The sequence below is a fragment of the Bos taurus genome, chromosome 7 (genome assembly GCF_002263795.3).
Source record: "Bos taurus isolate L1 Dominette 01449 registration number 42190680 breed Hereford chromosome 7, ARS-UCD2.0, whole genome shotgun sequence".
Taxonomy (NCBI): Eukaryota; Metazoa; Chordata; class Mammalia; order Artiodactyla; family Bovidae; genus Bos; species Bos taurus.
In genome coordinates, this window is record NC_037334.1 from 69,163,048 (window position 1) to 69,190,957 (window position 27,910).

The 27,910-nt window shown below is 44.7% G+C and overlaps 1 protein-coding gene across 8 annotated transcripts in view; it reads right to left on the minus strand.

Annotated features, from left to right (window-relative positions):
- The window catches only part of ADAM19 (ADAM metallopeptidase domain 19), a 91,913-nt gene that overhangs the window by 45,058 nt on the left and 18,945 nt on the right, over nucleotides 1-27,910 (minus strand). For 4 of the 8 annotated variants that reach the window (XM_015472341.3, XM_059888804.1, XM_059888803.1 and 1 more), the window contains 2 exons: nucleotides 11,803-11,881; nucleotides 6,326-6,402 (listed from right to left, as the gene is read on the minus strand). In XM_015472341.3, coding sequence (XP_015327827.1) covers nucleotides 6,326-6,402; nucleotides 11,803-11,881 — 156 coding nt within the window. Of the gene's footprint in view, nucleotides 1-6,325; nucleotides 6,403-11,802; nucleotides 11,882-12,348; nucleotides 13,296-14,013; nucleotides 15,131-15,161; nucleotides 15,838-15,861; nucleotides 16,670-27,910 lie in introns of those variants that run through there. The other 4 variants (XM_015472343.3, XM_059888806.1, XM_024995279.2 and 1 more) reach the window with 4 other exon arrangements.

Below are 27,910 nucleotides of genomic sequence, written 5' to 3' on the forward strand. Positions count from 1 at the left end.
AAATCAAATTGTACAGAGGAAGCCTGGCAGGGCAGGTCAGGCAGGCAGTGGATTTAACCCCTGAATGACTGCTGGGCTCACCCAAATGCATCCTTCCAGGACCTAGGTTTGAGAACAGCTTCTTGGGAATTAGTCCATTCAGAGCTAAACCTAAAGGGGACACAGCCTACAAGGCCACATCCAGAGCTTCCTTAAGAGGTAAGCACTCCATCACCCTTCTTTCCTTCCCTCAAAATGTACGTGCAAGTGAGAAGGAGGGAGTTTCAAAGGCAGCACTGAGGGGAGCCAAGAAGGCACATGGGTGATGTGATCCCTCCGGGATGGGGGTGGCAAGGCACAAGCGGAGAGCCTGGGCTCGGAGAGGGGACATACCTGGTTCAAAGTCTGGCTCTGCTGTGTGCTAGCTGTGGGGCATGGCACTCAACAAGACTGCCCTCTCACAAGGCTGCTATGAAAACTGAAGTCATAGGCAGTGCTTACTAACCATTAGGGTAGTATTTTAAAAGGACAGCTAACAGTCATTGGGCATGTATTACACACCGGACTGGTACAAGGCATCTTATCAGTCGCCATTCAACACATGTGTGCCGTGTGCACCTAATGTGTGCCAGGAACAGTTTTAGGCACTGGGGATGCAGCAGGCTTATAAGAAAAAAAAAAAAAAAATGCCTGCTCTCAAGGAGGCTGCACTCGTCATCTAGTGTAAACCCACCGATGACGTCACTACTGTTGTTCCCATTTTATAGATGAGAAAACTAATGCGAGAGATCTGAAGCAAGGCATCAGGCTTTAAAGCAAGAACTGCCTGACTCCAGAATCCACACCTGGCACAACCTGCTGCCACCCTGTGAGGGTTTACTCGGTGCCTGACACACAGGTGGCCGCCTTATGGCCAGGTGGGCAGGAAGGCCGGGTGGGCAAAGGGGCAGACAGGCACAGACTGGCTTCTGTCCCAGGCGACCCGCCTCCCAAAACTCTGCCTACTCTCCCTGTGGCGCAGAACTTCCGACACTGAAGGATCCTTTTCATGGTCTGGTCTACCCTCCTTTCTCAGACAAGAGGAACAAAAACCCAGAGACACAGGAACGTGCCCAAGGGCCCTGACGCCACCCTCAGCCCCCCACCCAGGACCCACTCCTGCACCATGGGCACCATCTAGAGGGCTGAGTGAGGCTCATAGGAGGCAACAGCCTGGCCAATGTAAAGCCAGAAGGAAATGAAATCCAGCAGGGAGAGAAACACTCAACAGATCACACAGCCAAGAGGTGTGAGGCGAGATCTGAAACTCAGATCTCTTGATTCTGAACTGTGAGCTCCTTCTAAGCCATCACACACACGTTCACACACATCCTCCTGTGCTCACTCTCAGCTTCGTACCCTCCCCCACAGAGTCTGAGTCCAGGGAGCTGGGGTAAGGTACAAGCACAGTGAGTGTGGGCCCCAGAGCACGGAGGACACATCTGCTATAATCTGAGCGATGCATCAAGCAGATGACCACAGATGATCTACTGTGTCTCTGAGAAACTTTACATGTAATTAAACCTGCCAGGCATTAGTACATAAGATACTATGCAACTCTTAAAAGAATGAGTTTGATCTATGTGTGTCTAAAACATAATGTTAAATTGAGGGGGGGAAAACTGACAGAATGGTATGTACAGGGTAATCTCATTTGGATTAAAGAAATCATATATCTCACGATTTAGAGAAGGCAATGGCACCCCACTCCAGTACTCTTGCCTGGAAAATCCCATGGATGGAGGAGCCTGGTAGGCTGCAGTCCATGAGGTCACTAAGAGTCAGACACGACTGAGTGACTTCACTTTCACTTTTCACTTTCCTGCATTGGAGAAGGAAATGGCAACACACTCCAGTGTTCTTGCCTGGAGAATCCCAGGGACGGGTGAGCCTGGCAGGAGGCCGTCTATGGGGTCACACAGAGTCAGACACGACTGAAGCGACTTAGCATACACGATTATGTATTTCAATTATGTATACCAGTCCAACTCTTGCCTGGAGAATCCCATGGATGGAGGAGCCTGGTGGGCTACAGTCCATGGGGTCACAAAGAGTCGGACACGACTGAGCAACTGCACTTTGCACTACACTATACCCCTCCAACAGTGATTACAGATGGGAAATGAGGTTGACTGAAAGGGCAGGACAGGATAAAGAATTTTCACTTTGTTTAGTTTTACGCTCTTTGTGTTAACTGAATGTTTAACACACCCATTAGCTATATAATGATCATTTTTAATGAGTATTTTCTTGACAAATAGACTGATCATTCAGGTTAAAAAACTGTTTTTACTGCAATCAATACCTCTCCTGCTGACAGACAGACAGTGAGCGGGGTAAGCTGGGGACACACACGTGGGCACACACACAAGCACACACAGTGTCTACCACATCCCACAGGTTCAGCCAAGGACATCTCAGCCCAGTAATGCCTGGATTTCCTCACAAATAATCACTGCTCCTAACATTTCTACTTTGTGTGAATCTGCAAAGCATTTGTGCACACAAGATGCTTTGCAGGACATTTAGAAGATGAGTCCTTCATAGAAGACAGGCGTGGGGACTGTGAATACTATGCTGTTATCAGTCACTAAGTCATGTCTGACTCTTTGCAATTCCATGGATTGTAGCCCACCAGGCTCCTCTGTCCACGGAATTCTCTAGGCAAGAATACTAGAGTGGGTTGCCGTGCCCTTCTCCAGTGGATACTAAACATCCCTAAGAAATGATGTGCCACATCTTTTCTTTGGTGTAGTTTGTAAGTATCCACAGCTGCCACTCAAATCTCAAAGGGGTCAGTGGCCTAAACAAGATTACAAAGCATTATATATCACATATCCATGTTCCTTTTTGGAAGGAGTATTTCTAAAAGGAAACACAAGCAAGTGGTTAATAATGACTACCTCTGGGGAGAGGGATTCAGGAAACAGGAAGAGACCTTTTCCACTGTACATTCTTGTATTATTTGAATTTATTTTTACTATGATCCTGTATTACTTCTTCAGTTAAATTAGACTAAAGAACTGCTTGGGGGAGAAGAGGGGACCCAGCAACAGCCTAGAAACTCAGCTGAATTCCTCTGGATTTGGATCATCACCCTGAGGATCCTACTTGGTATAAATCCTACCTACTTTCTCCAAATCACAAAGTGCTTGTTTCCAGGAGAGAAGCACAATTGCTATGGAGATTTTCCATTGCAGCATCCCTTTATGAGCCTTGGTGGGGGGACAACGTGAGGGCTACATGGGTTTGAAGCCTGCTGCTGCTGCAGCTGCTCCTTCTCCAGAGTCTGAATTGAGCCATCTGGCTTGCGTTTCCAGCTCTTAAATCAGTCAGGCCCAGACACCCTTGGTTTCTGAATGTGTATAGCGAGAAGGCTGGGAAAATAAGGTGGGTGGACCCCACCAGAGGTAAGCGTGCAAAACAGAAACACATGGATGGCTCACTCGGTTCTCCCCTGTCAGCACGGCTGTGGGAGTGATTTATAAGAGTCTGGGCCAAGTTCCCACTGCTGCAGACCAAGAGGACAGAGGAAGAGGCAGAGAGAAGTGAGTCGCACCTGCATGTTCCCTTTCGTCCTCCTTGGGACAGACGTTGTTTACTTGCAGGCTGCAGGTGGCGGTGGCTGGGCCTGTAAACACCACTGGGAGTTGGCTGGGCTCAATCAGGTCACTTGAGCAGGGGATTTGGGGCCACTGTTATGGCCTCCCAGCCAAAGCTTGTTTCCTGCCTAATTCCCGCCGGCCAACTCAGCCTGAAGCCTTACAGAAGAGACATGGCTTGATTTATAAACAAACACGTGGGATCAGCAGCATGATGGGCCTCACACTGGCATGTAAGCCTGGGTTAGTCTCAGAATGGCTTCACTGTGGCAAGATGATAATAATCCTGTCTTCATGCTTTAGCACTTAGCATTCTCCACCATGCCTATCATCCATGCCCACTTTACAGACAAGAGACTGAGGGCTCAGGAAATTACTTTTATATGCCTGCCTTCCCTCCACCTGTGTAGGGCACTGGCAGAGAACAGACAGCCGATATTAACTTGCTGAATGAAAGGAGTAATTAATGTCCATCGATGGATGAACAGATAAAAAAAGCTGTGGTATATATATTCAATGCAATATTACTCAGCCATAAAACAGAACAAAATAATGCTATTTGCAGCAACAAGGATGGACCTACAGACTGCCATAACGAGTGAAGTAAGTCAAAGATAAATATTATGATATCACTTACATAAGGAATTGAAAAAAAAAGTGGTACAAATGAACTCATTTACAAAACAGAAACAGAGTCCCAGATGCAGAAAACAAACTTATGGTTACCAATGGGGAAAAGTGGGGGAAGGGATAAATTGAGAGATTGGGATTGACATATATGCACTACTGTATTTAAAATAGATGACTAATAAGTACCTACTGCACAGCACAGGGAACTCTACTCAATACTCCCTAGTAATCTATATCGGAAAAGAAACTAAAAGAGAGTGGATATGTGGATATGTAAAACTGATTCACTTTACTGTGTAGCAGAAACTAACCCAAAACACTGTAAATCAACTATGCTCCAATAAAAATTAATTTAAAAAAAGAAACAATTATTGAATCAAGAGAGAGGAAGGGTACACGTAGAAACACCTCCTTCGGGCTCATGAGAGCGAACATGTATAAATCTTCCCAATGATGCCTTTAGTAACATCACATTGACAGCTTTGAATTGGTCATGGTGGGAATATTTTTATCACTATATTGGCAAATGCTAAAAATAAGGGCTTTTCTTCTGTTTTTGTTTTCACAGAGCTAGTGTACCAACACACTGGGTACAGGTACTACATAGTATAGGCAATTAAAACTGAGGCAATTAGTATAGACAATTAGGTTTTTCAAATCATCATCCCTTTTCCAAAAGGAAGGGAGGGTGGGAAGAGTATAAATGAATGATATTACTTCAATAGACATATAAATCCTACTATATGCAAAGCACCAGGGTAGGCTGGAGGAGAGAAGCAGATATTGAGACAGAATTCATATTCTCAAGGGACACACGTGCTCAGGTATAAACCATAACTTGCACACGAGTCATCTGGGGATCCTGGTAAAATACAGGTTATGATCCAGTAGGTCTGGGTGGGACTTGAGATACTGCATTTGAACAAGCTCTTAGATGATGATGATGATGCACCTCTGTGGGCCTCACCTAAGAAGCAAGGGTCTGGGAGGTGACCAAGTGCCCGTATGTACGGGCCAGTTAGCTTTCTATTAGCACAATCTATGCTATTGTGCTATCTCAATGTGCAATCCTCACAACACGACAGAGGTCTATTTCCCTTACCCACATTTTACAAGTGACCCAGCTGGTCAACAGCTATTGGCTCAAAGCCAGGTAGTCTGGCTCAGAGAATGAAGTCACTCTCTTTCCAACATGCCACCTAGATGGAACTTTTCACCTCATTTCCTGTCCTGAAGATTATCCTTGCTCCTCCGTTCTCTTCCTGCTCTTTTCACTAGCTGCCCATTTCCCTTTCTACTGCTTATAAGCACTTCTACTGGAGAAGAGCAAAGGAGAAATGGAAATAAATGCTCAAACTCATCAATTTCAAGTGTATGAACCATTTCCTTTATGTCCTGTACTTTGGTGCTTTGACATCTGGGGCCTTGCCCCTGCCCCCAGGGTTAGCCAATTCCCTGAGACAGAATTCACCAGTGAGCACAGAGAGCTGTTCCAATGGGGATCTCATTCTCTGGGCCACCACCCCCTTGCCTGTTCACCCCAGGGCCAGGTACCAGGCACCTAGCGACAGCCCCATGCCCCAGATCCCATTGAAACTATTCAAACTAGCCAGTCCTAAGCTGCTTACCCCACCTTGCCTGTTCCTTCCCATAAAAACCATAATAAAGACTCTTGCCCATATTCCCTTCTCCCCCTCTGCCTCCTGAGTGACCCTTGGGCCCCCCACCAAGCATGGCATACCCCAACCTCTTGGGATCTTGAGTACAACCATCTTTCTAATGGCAGCTGTCTCCTACTCTGTTGGCTTCTCCATACCCAAATAATAATAAAACCTCAAGTTCCTCAGGAAAGAGTATGCTCAATCCCAGTGAATTTGTGGGTTATTTTTATCATCATCATGAAGGATTATCATTTCCCTTATCCCTCCCGAGCTCAGCCTTTCTCAGAGCTGGCTTGCACACATTCTCTATGGACAGCTTCTCAAAGTCCCTGACCAAGGCCAGCCCCACTTGTCCTAAACACTCCATTCCTGGGGAGAGAGCCAGGTGCCCCTCGCACTGTCAGGGCCTCTTACCTCATTCCCCGGCAGGTGCTGAGCATGACACTGGACTGCTCCGCCTTCCTCACTGTCCCGTGGTAAAAGCAGTGATCCTAGCAAGGAGAGAGCGGCAGTCAGACCACAGGACACTGACAAGTCAGCCATGCTGGCATCCTGAGACAGTCAGGGATGACTGTACACCTACCTTAGGTGTACATAACCTTAGATCTGTAAAGAGCTTTCCCAGCCACTGTTTTATTTGATCCTCATGATATTCCTGGGAGGAGGGACAGGGCAGATGCCATCATCCCCACTGAATCGATGAAGAAGCCAAGGCTCAGAGAAGCAAAGGGATTTGCTGAAAGTCTCTCTGCTGGTTGAAGAAGCCAGGATTTCAGATCTCTTTCTATAACATGATGCTGGTCACAGGAAACACTGGCTTCCGAAAAGCTTGCCTCACCACTAGAGTCACCTCTGTGACCACCCCCTGTGAGAGCTGAACTGTGTTCCCACCAAACTTCACGTCTACCCACTCTGCATTTCCAGTGCAGGGGGTACAGATTTGATCCTTATCAGGGAACTAAGATCCCACGGGCCATGTGGTACAGACAAAAAAAATCCACATCTACTCAAAACCTCAGAATGTGACGTTACTTGGAACAGAGTCTTTGCAGATGTAATTAAATCAAGATGAGGCAATACTGAACTAGAAGCCTTACAAAAAGAGAAAAGGACACTGATACACACACACCAAGAAGAAGGCCATTTGAAGGCAGAGGCAGAGGTTAGAGTCATGAAACTAGAAGCCAGTGGGTGCCAAGGACGGCCAGGAGCCACTAGAAGCTGCAAGAGCCTACGAAGGATCCCTCCCTAGAGACTACAGTGAGAGCATGGCCTTGGTTTTGAACTTCTAGCCTTCAGAGACGTGAAAGAACACATTTCTAATTGTCTTAAACCTCCAAGTTTACAGTACTTTGCTCAGCGGCCCTACGAAACTGATCTCTCATGCATCTTCCCTGCCTCCCTTGAATCCCCTGCACACCTGGACAGACCTGATTTTGCACCTGTGTCCATGGACACTTGCAGGTCTGCTGCTGTGCTCTCACCAGGGCATATGTCACAGCCATCTGGTCTTCCCAACCCAGCTGGATTCCTCCTGGCTACACACTGCGATGTGCCGGGCCCGGGGCTAGGCCCTCCCTAAGACACAACAGTGAGTGGAGTCCAGACTTCGCCGGACTTAGCGTCTTGTGAGAGCCAGTCGTAGTTTAAAAGTCATACAAAGATACAAATCATAAAGAATGGCTTGAAATAAAGTTTGAGGTGTCAGCAGAATGTTTGATAAGTAGGGTAGCCAGAGTATTTATGAGGCAAAGCAGGACTCTGCTGAGAGTGATAAAGCGCTAAACCAGATAGACAGACACAAACCAGGGCTGTCCTCAGCAGACCTATGGGTGATAACAAGGGACACATTCCTATAAACTTCGTCCCAAATAGGTCAAAAGAGATAAGTTGGAGCAAAGAGAAAAAAGGTAAAATCCCCAGAGCACAGTCTGGTTCTAAGGTCTTAAAAAGGATGTAAACTATGCAGTTGCAGATACGGAAGCCTTATCTTTCCCCACCAATGTCCTGTGAGCAGGGCCAATCAGGAATGTCCGGCATTCACCCACATAACAACAGTCTGAGTGAGCCATCACCAGGACCACACTTGACTGCGGTTGTTCCCTGGTCCCCAGCAGGCAGGCATGTGAACCAGGAGACAGCTAAGTAAGCCATTTGTCTACATTCTCCAGTTCCAGTACCACCCAGCTCTAGGTGTGACTGCAGTGTAACATGCTTTAAATATATAAAGGGTCTTCACACACATCACCGTGTGGCATAATAATGCCTGCCATTTACTGTTATTAACAACAAGAGCTAACATCTACCCAGCTACTGCTCTTGGATAAACAACTTACATAGATTTTTTTTTTCTCCTTTAATTCTGATCATAGTATTATGAGGTAGATACTCTTATTCTCACTCTCAACTAAAGTTGGAGAGGTTTCAAGTCATTCACAGGGCCACAGTGCAAAGTGGAGATGCAAACCCCAGCAGCCTGATTTCAGGCTCCATGCTCAGCCTATCTTAGCAAAAGCAGACCCAGCAAAGTACATGGGCTTAATTTGTCAAAGCTCTATTATTGGGACTTCCCTGGAGATCCAGTGGCTAAGACTCCATACTCCCAAGGCAGGGGGGGGCCGGGGTTCAATATCTGGTCAGGGAACTAGATCCCACATGCTGCAACTAAGAGTTTCCATGTTGTAACTAAGACCCAGCACAGTCAAATAAATATTAAAAAAAGAAAAAAAAAGCTCTATTATCTTCCAACACTGACCCAGACTGAGGTGTTAGTCTAAGCCTTGCTGCTCACTGACAGCAAGCAAAAAGGCATGCTCCTTTTTCCCATCTCCTCTCAATTTCCTCATCTGTAAAATGTAGTGTTGGAAGAGATGCTTATAAATTCCCATAAAAATCAGTGATTCATCTTACCCTTCCATATCCCTGAGAGTCATATCTTAGCATATCCAATTTTCAGATGAGGAAACTCAACATTAACAAGGCTGAAAGGGTTTTTCAGGTCACACAGCTGGTTAAAGCCAAGACTAAAACCCTGGCTTCAGACCCCAAACTCTGCAACTTGTTCTAGTGGAACACACCATTCCCCCAGTGACCTGACCTAGATCAGGGCTGGAACCCACGGGCCTGGCAATGAGCAAGATCAGGTTCCCAGAACTCCCACTACCCCCAGCCAAGTTTTGCGGGAGAGTGTGGTCTACAACACTTGGGTCAGCTGAAGCTAAGTGGTTTATTCCATTCCCATTTCTCTTTGAGTCTTCAGCTCCCAAATAAGAATACTGACTGGTAGCCCCCAGGACTGGGTGGGGGCTTTGCAAGAGCCCAGGAGGAGGGGATGTACTAAACAAGAAAACAGAGTCACCCCTACTTTAGCTGGGATGCACTCTGGTCAACGAGACCTTTGGGAAGGAGGGGCTGTCTGGGAGGGAGGGGAAGTTCTCTCACTGCCCTCTGTCAAAGGCCCTCACAACATCTCTGCCCAATCCAGAGAGCACAAAGAACAAGCACATGAACACAAGAGCCATGAAGTCATCGCATTCCTTCTCAGTTTCTCGGCCTGAAGGGGCCACCCTGAGGGGGCTTTCGTAGCAGGAAGCATGAGCTCATGGCAGACTCATGCACTGAGACCCATTCTTCCGCTCTGGGTACAGAAGTACAAGAGCCCAACTCAGCGGAGGGTGCTTTGTGAGGTCATAATGGCGAGGGGCTTCCGAGGCTTGTCCGTCCCCTCCCATCTCGCTGGAGACAGAGAACCGAAGTCTGAAGGGAGGAAGAAGTTTCAACCAGGGGCCATGAAAAAGGTGTAGAGCCACAGCTGGCCAGTTCTCCCAGAGATGAAAGGACACGGGCTACTTTGCTGCAGGCACTGGCCACTCCCTCCCCATCCAGGAAGGTCTCAGTGAAGAAGGCAGCACTGATCCTGACATCCAAAGATCCAACATAGCCCCGCAGTACCTACTTACTTCAGACCTCACAGACCCCACCGAAGCATAACTGTCCTGGGTCCCTCTCCTCACTCAAGGGTGATCTGATCGACTCATCTGTGCTGTTAACAACTGACAGTGGCTATCATTGTTTTCTAGGCTATTCTAAAGACTGGCAGGACTATTTTAAAGACAGAGTCATGTGGGAATCTTGGGTTCCACAGGAAGCTGTTGGAGGGGCACTGAGGCACTGTGCTGCCTACACAGCACACTTCCCAGGTCTGCACCCATGAAAGCCCATGATGCCCGATCCCAGAGGCAAAAGACACTGCCCCTCCTGCCTGCATCCATCTTCTCTTCTCCTTCACCCCTGCTCTTTGGCATAGAGTTTGAGAGTGCTAAGTCGCTACAGTCGTGTCCGACTCTTTGTGACCTTATGGACTGTAGCCTGCCAGGCTCCTCTATCGATTCTCCAGGCAAGAATAGAGTCTGAGAAGGATCACTCAAATCTAGAATTTCTCAACTTGGGCACCACTGACATTTGAGACAGGATAACTGCTGTGGAGGGATGCCTGTGCACTGGAGGGTAACTGGCACACCCCTGGCCCCTACCCACCAGACAGTAGCCGTCACCTCCCAGTCATGACAATCCAAACTATCTCCACACACTGCCAAGCCTCCCATCCTTTGTTGGCTAAAATGGTCAAAGAAACAAATAGAACATTTTAGTTTATTTGCACCTGATTAAAACTGGTATAAATCATCATGAAGCATATTTTCCTTGCTTTATTATGTTAGTTACCAACATATTCAACAAAGGTTTTTAAGAAATGACTTAAACCAAAATCACTCCTAATTGAGAACCACTACTCTTATCCGAGTCAGACACAACTGAGCAACTGACTGAACTGAACTGACTCTAATCCTACAAATTCTAACAGGTCCCCTCTAGGAAAAGCTAGCAAATCATGAAATGTGTGTGATTCACGAGCTTAAATGTCCACCGGTGACCAAATGGCATGATGAAGCAAACTAAAAGACTAAAACTGAAAGACCAGCTTTTAAATGACAAATTTTTGTGCAAGGGACTTCCCTGGTGGCCCAGTGGTTAAGAATTCGTCTTTCAATGCAGGGGCTGTGGGTTCGATCCCTGGTCCAGGACCTAAGATCCTACCTGTTGTTGCTATTTAGTTGCTAAGTCATGTCCCCCTCTTCTGCAAGACCATGGACTGCAGCCCACCAGGTTCCTCTGTCCATGGGAATTCCCAGGCAAGAATACTGGTGTGGGCTGCCATTTCCTCCTCCAGGGGATCTTTCCAGACCAGAGATCAAACCCTTGTCTCCTGCATTGCAGGTGGAATCTTTACTGCTGGGCCACCAGGGAAGCCTAAGATCCTGCATGACGGGCAGCAACTAAACCCACGCACCACAACTAGAGAGCCCAAACACTGCTACTAAGACCCAACGCAGCTAAAAATAAATGAATTAAAAAAATTTTTTTTTCCTTAAATTTCTGTACTAACACCCAGATTCAACTTTGAGGGAGAAAAATAGCCAATATGAAAATAGCAGCAAAATAAGAAAATCTTCACATCCTAAACTCACACTGACAAAGCAGATCACAAAACTTTACTTACCCATATGAAAAAGCAACTAACACCTGACTGGGAAATCATTTCTTTTACTTATATTTTTGTTAGGAAGTGGGTAATACAGTGATTTGTATCAATTTTAATCAGATGCAATAAGCTTAAAATATGGTTTATTTCACCTTTTTAGCCAGCAAAGCGTTATAAATCCATGAAACAACAAATTCGTATGTTGTTTTTCCTGCTCATTCCCTGGATCTCAATCAGGGAATCAGTTCCTTAAGAGGAGGCATTGTCTCCACTGAGCTTCTCTCCTGGCTTCCTAGGGGTGGGGTTGGGACAGGGAAGCTGCCTGGGAGATAAAGTGTTGATCTGAACTTACCTCGGATTTCAGGGTGGTGGTTTGAGCATCGCCACTTGGAGTATAACACGTTTCTGTGTAGGCTGGAGCAAAAAGGTGCCTGAATAGAATAAAAAAAGACATTTGTCTCCTTAGAAGATAGACTTTACCCTCCTGTGAACAGTAGCCAGAGATTCTAACTGAACCTGGTAGAACCACCCCCAAGCATCTCCATGCAGAAGGAATAGGGCAGCGTTATGGAAGGGCTTAAGGAATAAAAAGATAAACAGAATGAAGTTTGTTATGAATTTTGTGTTCACTGGGATCATCAGTTAATTCAGCCACAACCAGATGCTGCTGACCACCAAAGCAGTGATATTAGATCTTAATTTGTTCTGGGTCCTGGGAAGATCACGTGCAAACACACTCACAGAATTTCCCAGGGTCTATGGACCCTACTGTATACCTTAATTGATTATTTTCCCAGCACATCCACTAACTTTTGGTATCAGCACACCAACCATTCTTTAAGGGAATCCCTCCTCCCTGTTGCAGGTTTTGTTAAGACTGACAATCAAGGAATCTTACCTAGCCTTGGCCCATTGTGCAAGCCAAGCCAATGGAGTAATGCTGCAAGAACGTAACAGATGGGAGCTATTTATCTGCTCCTTGTTCCTGCTACAAGGATTCTGGAAGTTTCCTTTGCCCATCTTTTATGAGACCTAATGGTTCAGATTTCCTGTGACCTGGTACTATGTGTTGCCTTTTCAATATTTCTTTTTTTTTCCTTTCTAAAACTGGATGTTGGTTTCTCTCCTGTTACAGACCTCTAGAAGCCGAGGTTAAGAATCCCTCGCCCAAGGCAAGGTGACCCCCGAATGAGGCTTTAGAATTTCTCTGAAAGTTAAAAGAGAACTAAAAATGCCAAATGGATTCTTCAACTAGTTCAGCCACATTAAAAGCAGAATGAATCTAAAGAAAATCGAGGTCAGGAAGCAAAATGGTTTTTAATGGAAGGCATCATTAAAAATTGGAGTCTAACAAAAAAGAATTAAGTGGATCTATATCTTTTACTATGGAAAGATGTTTAAAATGGAGTCAGATAAAGAAAAATTTCAGGAAAGTATGTACTTTTAAAATCCCTTTAAATGAAAAACTAATAGCAGTATACCCTAGGGCATGCATTGACAATAGCTGGAGGAGGACATGCCTATCGGTAGTGGTAGTGATCTCAGGGGATTACAGAAGATGTTCACAATGTAAGCTGTATATTTCTGAAAAACTGGTTGATTTAAAAAAATAATTATCATGTGTTTATTTTGAAAATGGAAAATCTAATTTGAAACTGCCTTTTAAAAAAGAAAAAAATACAAGCTGATGCCAGCACAGAAAGCCAAAGGAATCCTCAGGGACCACCCTGGTTTTGTAAGAGGTGACATTTCCCACAAGACAGGGTCACTGAAGAGGGTTTCTAGGGTCACTCCAGAGTCACTTCCAACTCTAAGTTCTGGGACTCCAGACTCTCAGATTCCCCTCCGCCCCCAGAGCATAGTCAGAAGGCAAATGCCAAAAAGATCTTCTCCTGCACAATATCAGGCCCTTCAACATCCAGCCTTGAACAAGAAGAAAAGAAACCCAACAGGGAGATGTAAAAACAAAGCAAAGCAGAAAACCTAGTTTGTGTAGAGAAACTCCAATTTACATGGCAAGTTTGGGTCAGTAGCTAAATCGCCAGATTCTTTCTTCCTCTTTCTCCTTAACATCTAACCAGCCAAGGATCTAAGGGAAGAGTCACTCATTTGTCTGAAGGAGATAAACTCTAAGCCCCAGGAGGACACAGGCCAAGCTGTTTGCTCACCGGTATATACCGATGCTTAACATTTACTCAAAGGAAGGATGTGTTAACTAATTACTGAATGAATGAATGAGTGAGTGAAGGAGGTAGTCACTGAGCATGCTAAGAGCTTAGGGCATGGTGTGGAATCTGAGAGACTAAGCTTCAGCCCCTGCTCTGACATTTACTATCTCTATAGCCAGGAGGGAGTTACTTTACCTCTCTGAACCTCTGTTTCCTCTTCTGCAAAAACCCTTCTGCTCAACAGACTTGTCATCAGAGTAAAATGACATAATGCATGAAAAGAACTTAAAATCAGGCCTGGCTCAGAGTGGAGCTCAGGAAACGTTAGTGATTATCACAATTGCTTTCAACAGGGATTGTGATGGGAAGAACTGAGAAAAACTGGCGGAATTTACCTATTTCCTTCCAACTCCCCCCAGCCATTAACTCCCCAGTGTATCACTTGAAAGAGGCGAGAAAACAATGAGCTCATTCCTGCAGCTCATTTCTGTGGTCTACTTCACAGACTGCATAATGGACGGCCAGTCAGGAGTTCAGAATCTAATGGTTCATTCCGGGTGCCAGACGTGAATGTTCCCACAGTAAGTGCACTCCTGGAAACACATCCTCAGCCTCTTCTACATCTTGGGAGTTGAGGGGTGGGGTGGAATGTTCATCTAGTAACACCAGGATGATCCAAAAAAGAGAGCAATCCAGACAACCTCAGAGGAGTCCAAATTCTTGTCGGTTCTCAGCCACATGTCCTCAGAACGGTGACCATCTTTCTACACCTCCTTGTTCTGAGGTTCTGCCTCTGTCACTCAGAGCCTCAGCATTGAGAGAGACCTCAAGAATCATTAAGCCACACTGGCTAGACTATGTGTTCCTTGAGAGCAGGGAGCACACGGCTGCCTTGTTCAAGGCTTCTCCTCAGCTCCTAGCACCAGGCAGGTTTATTCTGTGAAAAAGTGGATGAATGGATAAATGAACAAACAAATGAATCCTTTACCTTGTATAGAAATCTGCCAAATGGCCATCCTGCACTAGACATCTCCAGACCACCCACTCCATTCCTGACCACATACAGTAGTTAGAGAAAGTTGTTACATTGAACCAAAAGCTACCTTTCTCTGTAATCTGTACCCACTGGCCTCATTCTGTCTTCTGAGTCTACACGAAACAATTCTTCCACCTAACTGCCCTTTTCAGGATCAACAGCATCAGCATCACCTAGGAACTAGTTTAAAATGCAGATTGTTTAAAAAAAAAAAAAAAACAATGCAGATTGCCCGGCCTCATCCCAGATGGCCTGAAGATCACAGAAACTGATACTGGAGCCCAGTCATCTGTTGTAATAACTCTTTGAATGATTCTCATGCAGAACCACTACCCTAGACCGCAAGTTTGCAACATATTTTTAAGGCAGGCAAACCTCAGAAATATCCACCTGTCTCATCCATCGCACCCTGTATCTTTCTGAGCTAAAGAAACCCCAAAAAGTTGCCATCAAAATAGCTCATGTGTATTTATTTAAGTGTGAAATCATTTCACCTTCACAACATACCTCTGAGGACACTGCGACCTCAAGACCTGTAACTTGTCCAAGCTGTCACAGCACAGCGTCAGAGGCAGGTTTCAAAGCCAAGTCTGTTCGACCAGACCACTTTTTAAGCAGCTGTCTTCTCTGTCTCTATTGGAAGTGATAGCTGAGTGATAGTTGCTCAGTCGTGCCTGACTCTTTGCAACCCCATGGACTGTAGCCTGCCAGGCTCCTCTGTCTATAGAATTCTCCAGGCAAGATTACTGGAATGGGTTGCCATTTCCTTCTCCAAGGGAGGAAAAAGCATATTAGAAAGCAGAAGCATAAAATGAAAACATTGTCAGCAGTAGTCCAAGGAACAATTTCATGGTGATGACAGCAGTTTTGAGAACATGTGATGCCACAAAAAGGAGGCTCCTGGCTCTTAGATGTGAGAATATATGCAGAGAAGAGAAAAGGGGTAGCAAAGCACAGGGCAAGATAAAGAGGATGGACATGTAAGGACTTCAGCGCTATTTCAGTTGCTTTTTTTCTCAATAATCCTTTCCCCAAATCGGGTTGCAATATTAGCCAGGAAGGTCATCCTTCCTTCTAGAAGCAAAAGGAAGGGTCATGTTTCATCACTACCATCTGTGCAATTGTACTGATTCATAAAACCCTGCTTTTAAATGCTCCCCAATGCCCCCAAGCTAGGCCCATCTATGCCCCCATGCCCAGGTGGTACCTTGGCACTGCTCTAAGCACCAAAGACGATCCCCTCAGAGACGGGGCCGCAGAGCCCCTGAGCAGCCCAGCTCAGCCCAGCCATTTCTTCTCCAACCACATCTTGTTCTCATCTCCTCTCTGACAAGGGGCTGGCTCAGCAGATCTGCAGGAAGCCGTCTCTCACCACTGGAGTGTATTAGGTTTTTCAGGAAACGAGTTGTGAATGATGTGCGTCCAGGAAGAGAGAAGGACTGTCCAAGATTTCCCACCCCGCCCCCTCCTTTTTCTGGCTTTGATGGAAAAGCAGTTTCTGAAGAAGTGCCTCCCACCCCTGCCTTCGGGGCTCACAAGCCCATTGGCAGGCAGAGATTACACACCATCCCAAGGCTCACTACAGTGCTCACTTTGGGAGGAACCCTGGCTGCCCTGGCCCCAAAGTCCTCAAGCAATCTCCTGACTCTTTGCATCTTCTGAAACCCAACTGGGAAAATAAACTGTCCTCCAACTACTGGACATAAAATGTAAGGTCACTCTTCAGAGAAGGACAACAGAATTGCACATGGTGGCCTGGAAACTGTACACTCGACCAGACCCCAAACACGCTGCAGTTGCAACAGCCCTGACTCACCTTTTCCAAGGCTCACAGCCCTCAAATCCAGAACTGTCCCTTTAATGATTATATGTTATTGTTTAGTCGATAAGCTGTGTAGACTCTTTGCGACTGACTCACCTTTTCCAAGGCTCACAGCCCTCAAATCCAGAACTGTCCCTTTAATGATTATATGTTATTGTTTAGTCGATAAGCTGTGTAGACTCTTTGCGACCCTGTGGACTGCAGCCCGCCAGGCTCCTCTGTCCATGGGATTCTCCCAGCAAGAATACTGGAGGGAGTAGCCTTCTCCAGGGGATCTTCCCCACCAAGGGATCAAACTCTCACATCGCCTGCTTGGCAGGCAGATTCTTTACCACTGAGCCACCAGGGAAGCCCTTAAAGGCTATGGACTTGTCAGACCAATTTCAAATGCTTCTTCGAAACTTCTAAGAAACTTCTTCTTAGAAACTTAGAGAACTAAGTTTCTCTAAAACTCCTTCTGGGGAAAGAGAAGTGACAGGACTAAAACAACTTTGCAAAACATCTTTCTGAGTCCAATCCCCCTACCTTGCTACCATAGATAAGCAAATCAGTGAAGATAAAGTGATAACAATTTCCAAACTACCTTGAAAAACAAGCTACCCAGACAAGCTCAGCATAAACAAATATTAGTCTGCTCATCCCAGTGGCTATTTTTACTGACACCTCCTTCTCCCAGGTCTTGTTTCGTATCTGGCTCTTTCAGGAGTACTGGGGCACTTATACACTGGTAGTGCTTGGGAGGTAAGCTGTGCTGGCCCCTCTTCTCCTCTCTGGGGGAGCTGCACCCTCACCCCATCCACCTGTGGTGCTGATAACACAGGCTCTTTCATTTCTCACTCATATTCCTAATGCCGTCATCATGGGACTCGCCACAGTAACACAACACCACCCGGAAATGCTGTGGAAAAATATAAAACCCCAGGCTGGGAATTTATGTCTCTAGAGAAGGTCTCAGAAATCTATATTTTTAATCGTTTTTCCAGGTGATGCTTTTTCAGGCTCTGGGAATTCTACTCCATTGTACCAATTTTAACATTCTTAATTCTTTTTCTCATTTCTAGCCTCCTAAAGCACCCTCTCAAAATCTAAAGATGACACCAGCCCGGCCTAGAGGGCAAATCCAGGGCCCAGACAGGGTTGGTTTCAGTACCAGTTGAACTCTCCAGTTGTCATTTCAAACCCTGAAAATGAGGCAAAAGATCACGGTGGTGCCTTTCAATGTTATACAAGAGCACTGACAAACTGCAGACTCTGAGAAGCCTGACTGAGGTTCTTTGGACTCCGTGGGGGGAAATGTAGCTTTGAAAGACTATTTACAATTAATTAAGGCAGCTCTTGTAAAACCCTGTAAGAGTAGATGTTAACTTGTAAAAACTTAATAAGATACAACATCAATGCAAAGAATTTCCACCTAACAGAAAAGATAACCCTCAAGGTTATGATTTTATTGCCCCTAGGATATTAACCAATTTTATATGTAATTTAGCACTGTTATCTCACCATTCTCTGTCCACTATTGAAATATATATGTATATATACACATATATGTTTCCCTTATCTATCCAATTTTTAAACCAGTTTTATCATTTTGTTGGTTCCCTCATTAATTAGATAAATAAAACTTAGACAAATGCTCACTAGTGAAAAAAAGAAATGTTTTCACTTGAGCCACCTAAACTCTGTTTCCTAGACAGCAAATAAACAATGTGATAATTATGATCTCATAGCCCCACTGACAGGATCAAATGAGAAAATACATTCAAAATACTAGCTATGACATTTTTAAGTTCTGTGAATTTGGACAAATTAGTTAGCCTCTCTAGGAGAAGGTGATGGCACCCCACTCCAGTACTCTTGCCTGGAAAATCCCATGGACGGAGGGGCCTGGTGGGCTGCAGTCCATGGGGTCGCGAAGAGTCAGACACGACTGAGCAACTTCACTTTATTTTTTCACTTTCATGCATTGGAGAAGGAAATGGCAACCCACTCCAGTGTTCTTGCCTGGAGAATCCTAGGGACGGGGGAGCCTGGTGGGCTGCCGTCTATGGGGTCGCACAGAGTCGGACACGACTAAAGCGACTTAGCAGCAGCAGCAGCAGCAGTTAGCCTCTCTGAGTCTCAGTTTTTTCATCTATAAAATGGGGAAATAATAGAATCTACTTCATAGAATTGTTATACAAAGTTAGAAAAGTATCTATGAATATCTGCTTAATAAAATGAACAAAAGCAAAAGAACTCTTTGCAAAGTATAAAGTATTTGTTTCTACCGATATCATTGCTAACATTTTCTCCAGGACTAGTCAAGGCTATGGTTTTTCCTGTGGTCATGTATGGATGTGAGAGTTGGACTGTGAAGAAGGCTGAGGGCCGAAGAATTGATGCTTTTGAACTGTGGTGTTGGAGGAGACTCTTGAGAGTCCCTTGGACTGCAAGGAGATCTAACCAGTCCATTCTGAAGGAGATCAGCCCTGGGATTTCTTTGGAAGGAATGATGCTGAAGCTGAAACTCCAGTACTTTGGCCACCTTATGCGAAGAGTTGACTCATTGGAAAAGACTCTGATGCTGGGAGGGATTGGGGGCAGGAGGAGAAGGGGACGACAGAGGATGAGATGGCTTGATGGCATCACTGACTCGATGGACGTGAATCTGAGTGAACTCCGGGAGTTGGTGATGGACAGGGAGGCCTGGCATGCTGTGATTCATGGGGTCGCAAAGAGTCGGACACGACTGAGCGCCTGATCTGATCTGAGCTCTGTGCAGTGCACATGGGCTTCCCAGGTGGTGCGGTTGGTAAAGAATTCGCCTGCCAATGCAGGAGATGCAAGAGACCTGGGTTCAATCCCTGGATTAGGAAGATCTAGAGAAGGAAAGGGCAACCCACTTCGGTATTCTTGCCTGGACAGAGGAGCCTGGTAGGCTACAGTCCATGAGGTCACAAAGAGTCGAACACAATTAAGTGACTGTGTGCACACACACATATATATGGGCACATGGAGTAAAACCAGGTAATTTTCAAACCAAGACAATGAGTTTCTGAGGTTTTAATAATACTAGTCTCTCTCCTTTTGGGTATGTTTGGAAATTTCTATATTCATATTTTTTTTAACTAGAGAGGTAATAATAAGCACGTCACAAGCTCCCCAGCCTCAGTTTCCCTTTCTCTCAAATGGAAATGGTGATACCCAGGACAGGCACACATTGGGAAGAGCTTTTGAAAAGCAGAGAGTGATATTCTAGTATAATGGCTAGTGTCCATATTTGGGGCAAAATAACAGATTCAGTAAGTAGTGTTTTGTTGTCTTTTGTTTTCAAAGAGCAAGAAATAAAAGGGGAGGAGAGAGCTCGATCTGTCTCAGAACCAAGACTTCCAAAGCAGTGCTCATTTCACCTCTGACTCCAAAGGAATGGAAACAAAGCAACATGCCAAAGGCAAGGACCTAAAGCCAAATAAGGGGCCCACAGGCAGAGGCACTCCTTGAGCAGAGGTGTTTCTCTTTGAGGGAACAGAAAACCAAGGAAGGAGGGTCTTCAAAGGTTGCTTCTGATGTAAAGAGTAGGAGATCTCCTCTACTGCACTCACTCACTTGGATCAAGCATCGTGGCTGCCAGAGGGCCAGCTCCAGAAGCAGTGCCACAAAGCAAGATGGTGCCACCCACAAGCCTGGCGTAAAGCCAAAGCATGTTGCCTTTCCTCCTATTAAGGAAGTGTCCAAAGAATGCATTAAATCAACACTGTTTTTCACGGATCGCATCTCATTACATCTTCTCCCAGTTCCTACAAGACCTGGCACCCTCCGACCAGCTCCTGGTCCTGTGTTTGGCTTTTGTGCTGTTGACCGAAGGATGTTTGGATGAACACTGTTTACTCCTTTGGCCAGCAGGGCCTTCATTTAATCCTCTTCAGGCCTCACTCTTGGCTGCCTCCACGATGAATAACCTGTCTGTGCAAACAGGGCTGACCTCTTGGGGTGGGGATGCTTAACTGTCAGGGACCTAAGAGGCCTGCAGCATGGCTCACTCAAGAAGAGTTTATAAGTTTGTTTTGCAGTGTCCTGTAAAGTACCCATACAGGCACTTAGGGAACTGGATAAGAAGAGTTCGGGGAAATGGGGTACTACTCAGAAGTTTACCACTTCTGAGAAAGCTAAAAAAAAAAAGTGACTAGTGCATTAGCAAACAGTTTCTGGTAAATAACCACAGTTACCAGATTAACCCAAAGGGAAGTCAATGCAAGAGGCAATGGTTAAACTGTATAGTAAACTTTGGGGATAAGACACGGGGCAAGAGAAGAAAAGAAACCTCTAAGACCACAGGACCTCTGAAAATATGCTTAGAAAAAGGGAGTAGATAGGACATCCCATGAATAAAAGCAAACAAACAAAAAGTGAAGACCACAAACGCACCTGCCCTAAATGTGAGTTCCTGGTCCCTTTTAGGTTCTGATTAAATATCCCAGTAACTTTGATAAACCTTGCCCAGTGTTTTTCAGCATGCTAAAGAACAAATCACAGCAAATGTACACGTCAAGAAGGTTTGAACTTGGAAAGTCTTCCTAGATCACAGTGGACATGTGTCATCCTAGACTGCCCAGTATCTCTGCCATTTTCCTGTGAAAACAGTGCCAAATTTGCATTTAGAGAAATATTCCCCTCTTGCTGCGTGCTGAGTTGGGTCACCTGGAGTTAGTCATAACAAACTAGGACACTCAGGTCTCATTTCATTGAATTTCAAGATGAGTGACACCTGGTGAAAATGACTGGAACTGAGACACACCATTGGTGGCACCAGAAGAGACCACCTGACTTCCTAGACCCTTTCAAGCCTTACTTCTTCAGCTTCTCCCTCACTCTATTGCCTCATACCCTGCTCATAAAGCAGTTTTTGGAGAGGAGGGGGATTGGTGAATAAATTTCAGACAGCAACAAAAAAAATCTTTATATAATCAGGCTCTCTGTTCAGTGCTTCCCCTCACCCCACCCTCTATTCTCACCAATGTAGAATTTGAAAAAGAACAAAAGCAACCTACCAACATCACACAATTGTATTTTGCTTCAAAACTCATCAGTCTAAATAAAGTTAGCTAATCGTCAGCAGTAGATAATCCAAGAGTTGGGCCATCCAGACACTGCCAGGAGGCAGAGAGGAAGGATGTTCATGAAATCTCATCAATGAATGCTTATTAAGCAGCATAATATGGTACAAACTACAGGGCACATGACCGCAGGAAGGCCAAGTCCCTCCCGGCTTGAATTCATCATGTACTTGCTCTGAACTCTTGGTACCTCTTCAGAACCTCAGGCCACGCACTTGCAGGGCCTCTTTGGAACAGTCATTCCACAAATATGTACTGAGGCCAATCATGTGCCAGGCACTGTGCTAGGTGATGCAGAGGAGGCAAGCACTGCTTTCCTGCCCTCCACGTGGCAACTCGCTCATGAGGATTAGAGGAGGCTGAAGGGGTGGCAGATCATGGCAGCCCGGATGTGCAACTTTAGTGAAAGGATCATTTTGAGCTGAAGGCAACTGAGAAGAAGCAGATACAAGGAAAGTTCCCTGTCCTCCTTCCATTTGCCTAAAAATGAGACATCAGTTCTCGGTCCTCTACCAGGAAAGACAAAAGCTAATCCGAGACAGTTTTAGGCCCCATCAGCCTGGAGACGGTACCAGAGCAATCTACACAACAAATGTTACAAACCAACCTTTATCTACCGTGCATTTCCCAAATGTTTACCTTCCCACAGTTAACTGCCTTTAGAAGCCTAAAACCTCTTTCCTTTTTCCTACCATCTCTCTACAAACTTATTGTCTTTTGTTGAAGATGCTACAGAATCCTGACTGCCAACTGCCGCTTATTTTTCTCTGGGTATCTCCCATGTATACACTTTAATAAACTTCTGTTTTTCTCTTGCTAATCTCTTTTGTTACAGCTGAGAACTTGAACAGGTAGTCAGAAATTGATTTTTCTTTCTTTCCAATGCCATCTGTGAAAGTACTTTGAAAACACCAACAGGCCACACAGAAGGTAGATATTACTAGTTGGTCCCTAGAAACCAAGTTTCTGTTTTACAACCTATCGGGCTGGCCAAAAACTTCCTTCCTTGCTAGAACTACTGCAAACCAGAGCAGCAATCAACTCCCAATTTCCCCTAACAAGCTGCCTACAGCTTTGGAGGAGGGGTGCCTGTGCACGAGTGTGGGTGTGTGGAAAGCAGAGAGAAGAAGAGCTGCCTAGGGGTCAGGGACTCACCATCCTCAACACTGCTGGTCTCCTTTTCCACAGCCATATTCCTGTCATCACACAAAGGAAAGGCCAGTTTTACCTTTGCATTCTTACCGAAGCCCCCAATCCAGCATTAAAGCCAGATAAAGAGCTTTTAGCATACAAGGAATCTAACATCTCTCCCAACACTTAGAGCCCCTCTTTCTCTAGCACTTCAGTCTTTCTCCAAGGGAATCCCTTCCCAAGACTCGTCCTTCCTTTCCCAGGAAGGGGGACTTGGAAAGAGAAACCACGCCTGATATAATACAGCCATTCTACCCCGTGGCCCATCTGGATCTCTCTCCAGGGAGACTGATGCAAGAGAAGAAAACATGGGGACTGCCAGTTTTCTGCAAACCCGTAACCTCAAGGAGGGTGAAAGGAGGAGGAAAAGGGGGCAGTGGGGCACATGGGTGCTACGGAGGGGCCTGGAAGACAGCCATAAGTACAGAAGTCATAAAGACCCCAATTCTCCTTAAACTGGCTGAGGAGTCTGGCTCAGCTCCACCCACTCAATGATATCATTGTTTTCAGCAAAAGTCAATCTGAGAATCCACAAGGAGGCTCTCAGCGAAGCCTCACCAGTTCCTGGGAGACCAAGTGCTTAGAATTGTAGATAAGGGGGGAAGTCTATATACAAAGAGTGCAAATTATAAAGATAACCAGGGTAAGGACATACTTCGCTTCTGCCAGGACTTTTAGGGTCATGGAAAGAGTATAGGATGCTACTTTTCACATAGATTTTATCAGTGGATTCCCAACCACCACAAGCCTTCAAAGTTGATGACTAGGGGTTATTACCTTCAACTAATGGGAAAACTAAAGATCTGAGAAGAGAAGTGGCTTATCCAAGGTTCTGCTCCCAGCTAAGGACAAACCCTGGGGCTCAAACCACTGTCCTGCTACTTTCTCAAGTCAGGAACCTCAGATTGGCCTTGGAAGCCATCCTCTTCCTCAGCTCATATTCAAGCCATCTCTCAGTCTCCATGATGCCACCCTATAAACATCTCTGGAATTTGACCTCTTTTGCCTGTATCTGCAACTTCTTCCCTAAATTAGATCACCATCATCTCCCCCTCAGGTTCTAAGCTTTTTGAATAGGTCTGATTACTATTGCCAGTCTTGCCCCTTTCAATCCATCCTCCAAACTTCAGTCTAAGTAATCTTTCTTACATGCTTTGGATGCTGTCACTATATGGCTATTAAAATCGTCTTTGTCAGCTTCCTGTTGCCCTCAAGATACACACCAACCCTTTTAATGAGGCGACAAGGCCCTTCAAGGACTCTCCCCTACCCACCTGGACCATTTCCTTCCTCTTGCTTTCTAATTTCATCAACAAAGGCCTTTGTTCTTGCTACTGGCCCTGGGTGGAACTCACCCCCTTGTATAAACCAACTCTACCACCCCTCTACCACCACCCTACTTCTTCCTTTTACTTTACTTCCTCCTCAAAGGCTTCCCCAACCCTTGAGCCAGGGTAGGGTCCCCTTCCCCATGCTCCCACAGTACCTTCTACTTCCCCCCATCATAGCATGCCCCACACTGGTCAGTAATGATTGGCTTATCTTTCTCCTCCACTGAGCAAGCACCAAGATAGCAGACAGTGTCTTGCTTGCTGTTACTCTTCCAGGAACACCTAGGACCTAGCCCAATGCCAGCCACATAGCTGGTACGCATAGTATTTGTTAAATGAAGGAAGAGAAAGTAAGAGAGACAGGAAGTTAAGAATTCCCAATGAGTAATCCATAACTGAAGCCCAATACACTGGAGACTCTTGTTAGTAAAACCAGGGATTCTCTGACCCAATAACTGCTTCCAGGTAAGTTTGAGCAAGACCTGCAATTTGCTCCAGGGTACCCAAAAGCCTGTTCATTCAGTATTCAAGGTATTAACCAAAGGTGTGTGTATGTCACTGAGTTCTAAATAGAGAAAGAGTAAAGGTTACCTTCTTAAAATCAGATTAAATCTCAGGACAGAACCAGTCCAGAAGCCTCAGAACTGGCCTCCTCCTCCCATAGAGGAGAACTCTTCTCCAGATAATCATGTTCTATTTCCTAAGCACAAATGCTGAAGAGCAGAGATATCCTCCAGCTTACACAGAATCTGGATGAATAATCTAGGCACATCCTTGATGAAAAATTAGGTCTGTAAGGTGGGACTTTAAGCACATCCCCCAAATCCAAATGCATAGGCATACATCAATCTGCATCCTGTTCTCCAGGCCCTGCTTCTCAGGAGACCCCACCCACCCACTCTGAGTTGTGGAAGAAGCTATATTTGCCTTAGACCAGCCCCTCTCAGGCCAAGGCTCCATCCACCAGGTCCATCTCCATTCATTCAGCTCACCCCAAATTTCCCTTCAATGGAGAGAGGTGGAGAAAGAGCTTCTACTCATCGAGGTGTAGGAAATACAGCTCAGCTTTAAATTGCACCTCAAGCCTCTTCCCTAAAAATATCATACCTACCTCTCTGACCATGTGGTTTTACCAGAAGCAAGAGAGAACCCAACTCAAGGTCAAAAATAAGACGACCAAAAAAAAAAAAAGTAAACTCTAAGTCACTCAAATCCTCAGGTAGCCCAACTGTGGAAGGGCAAGAAACCCCTTCCCCACTGCCACATACCACTCTTCTGAAATACAATGATTTGGCTAGCTGGAATACTCTATTCCTAAGAGTTTATTAGCACTACGGTTTTGGTTCCTCTAGATCCAGACCAAATATTTATATATTAATTTCTCGGTCTGAATTCCTTTCTCATTCTTCCACTCATCTCTCCTCCCTCCTTCACCCAAAGCCTCCCCTCCTTGCTCCCACAAGACAGAGTTCCAAGGAACCCTCCTTAGGGAAGCTTTCTCTAGCCCCCAACCAGAAATTCTTCCTTATGGCTCCCTTGGCGCTTTACTTTTAACTCTATTAAATAAATCCATAACCAGCCTCTTATTATGCTGTGTGAGTATATTCTCTCCCACAGAGAGTAAATAGCTGGAGGGCAAGGATACGGCCTTTGCATCTACTCCCTAGAACACCTAGCACAGGACTTTACACAGAGATGCTCAATCAATATTTGCTGAAATCAATACTTCCAAGATACAGTAATCAAAACAACATGGCATTGGCACAAAAACAGATATGTGGATCAACAGAACAGAACAGAGAGCCCAGAAATAAACCCGCACACCTACCATCAATTAATCTTCGACAAAGGAGGTAAGAATATACAATGGAAAAAAAGGCTCAGCAAGTGGTGTTGGGGAACTTGGACAGAAGCATGTAAATGAGTGAAGTTAGAACACATCCACTCACCCACAAAAATAAACTCAAAGTGGCTTAAAGACTTAAACATAAGACATGACACCATAAGCTCCTGGAAGAGAATATAAGCAAAACATTCTCTGACATAAATCATACCAATCTTCTCTTAGGTCAGTCTCCCAAGGTAATAGAAATAAAAGTAAAAATAAACAAGTGGGACCCAATCAAACTTATAAGCTTTTGCACAGCAAAGGAAATCACAAACAAAATAAAAAGATAAGCTACAGAATAGAAGAATGTATTTGCCACCGAAGTGATAGACAAGGGCTTAATTTCCAAAATATTCAAACAGCTCATACAATTCAACAACAAAAAAACAAACGACCCAATTCAAAAGTAGGCAGAAGACCAAAACAGACTTTTCTCCAAAGACAACATACAGATGGCCAAAAGTACATGATAAGATGCTCAACATCACTAATTATTAGAGAAATGAAAATCAAAATTACAATGAGGTACCATCTCACACCAGTGGGAATGACCATTATTAAAAAGCCTACAAAAAACAAATGCTGGTGAGAACGTGGAGAAAAGGAAACCCTCCTACACTGTTGGTGGAAATGAAGGTTGGTACAGTCACCATGAAAAATAGTATGGAGGTTTCTCAGAAAACTAAAAATACAATTATCATATGATCCAGAAATCCCACTCCTGGATACAGATCCAGACAAAACTATAATTCAGAAAGATACATACACAGCAGCCAAGACATGGAAACACTTAATGTCCATTAATAGATGAATGGATAAAGAAGATGTAGCACACACTGCTATATTTAAAATATATAACCAACAAGGTATACTGTAAAAAAAATTAAAAGATTAATTTTAAAAAGAACTATGTATGTCAATAAGTGTTAACAACATGAAAAAAAAGATGTGGTATATATACATACACAATAGAATACTACTCAACTATAAAAAAGAACCAAATAAAGCCATTTGCAGCAACATGAGTACCACTAGAGATTATCATACTAGTGAACTAAGAAAGAGAAAGACAAATCCCATATGATATCACTTACACGTGGAATCTAAAATACAACACAAGTGAATCTCTCTATGAAATCGAAACAGAATTGTGGACACAAAGAACCAAGTTGTGGTTGCCAAAGGAGAGGGACTGGCGGAAGGATGGAGTGGGAGGTTGGGGTTAGCAGTAGTGAACTATTATATATAGAATGGTGTTTAACTGTATTCAATATCCTCTGATAAACCATAATAAAAAGAATATTAATAGAATATATATATAACAGAATCACTTTACAGTACTACAGCTGTTAACACACTATAAACCAACTGTACTTCAATTTTTTTTTTAATTTGCTGAAATCAAACTTGTAGAGTGGAGTTAAGTAAGCTCTGGCTTAAAAGGCAGGAGATCCATCAACTGATGAATGGATAAGCACAGGGTAGTACATTCATACAATGGAATACTATAAAGCAATAAAAAGGGATGAGATACAGATGCTTGCTATACAACATGGAAATAACTCAAAAACATTACACAGTGAAAGAAGCCAGTCACCAAAAAAAAAAAAAAAAAAAACTGGATAATCTCATTTATATGAAATATCCAGAGTAAGCAAATCTATAGTGACAGCAGATTAGTGGTTGCCTAGAGCTGATGGCATTGGGGAAACGTGGGGAGTAACTGCTTACATTCGTTTGCTAAGGCTGCTTTAACAAAGTATCACAGACTTAGAGATTTAAAAAAATAGAAATTTATCATCTCACAGTTCTAAAAAGTTAAACATAAGATTAAGGCATTGGCAGGGCCATGCTCCTTTGAAGATACTGGGGAAGGATCTGTTCCAGGCCTCTCTCCTAGCTTCTACTATTTCCTTGGCTTGTGGCCACAT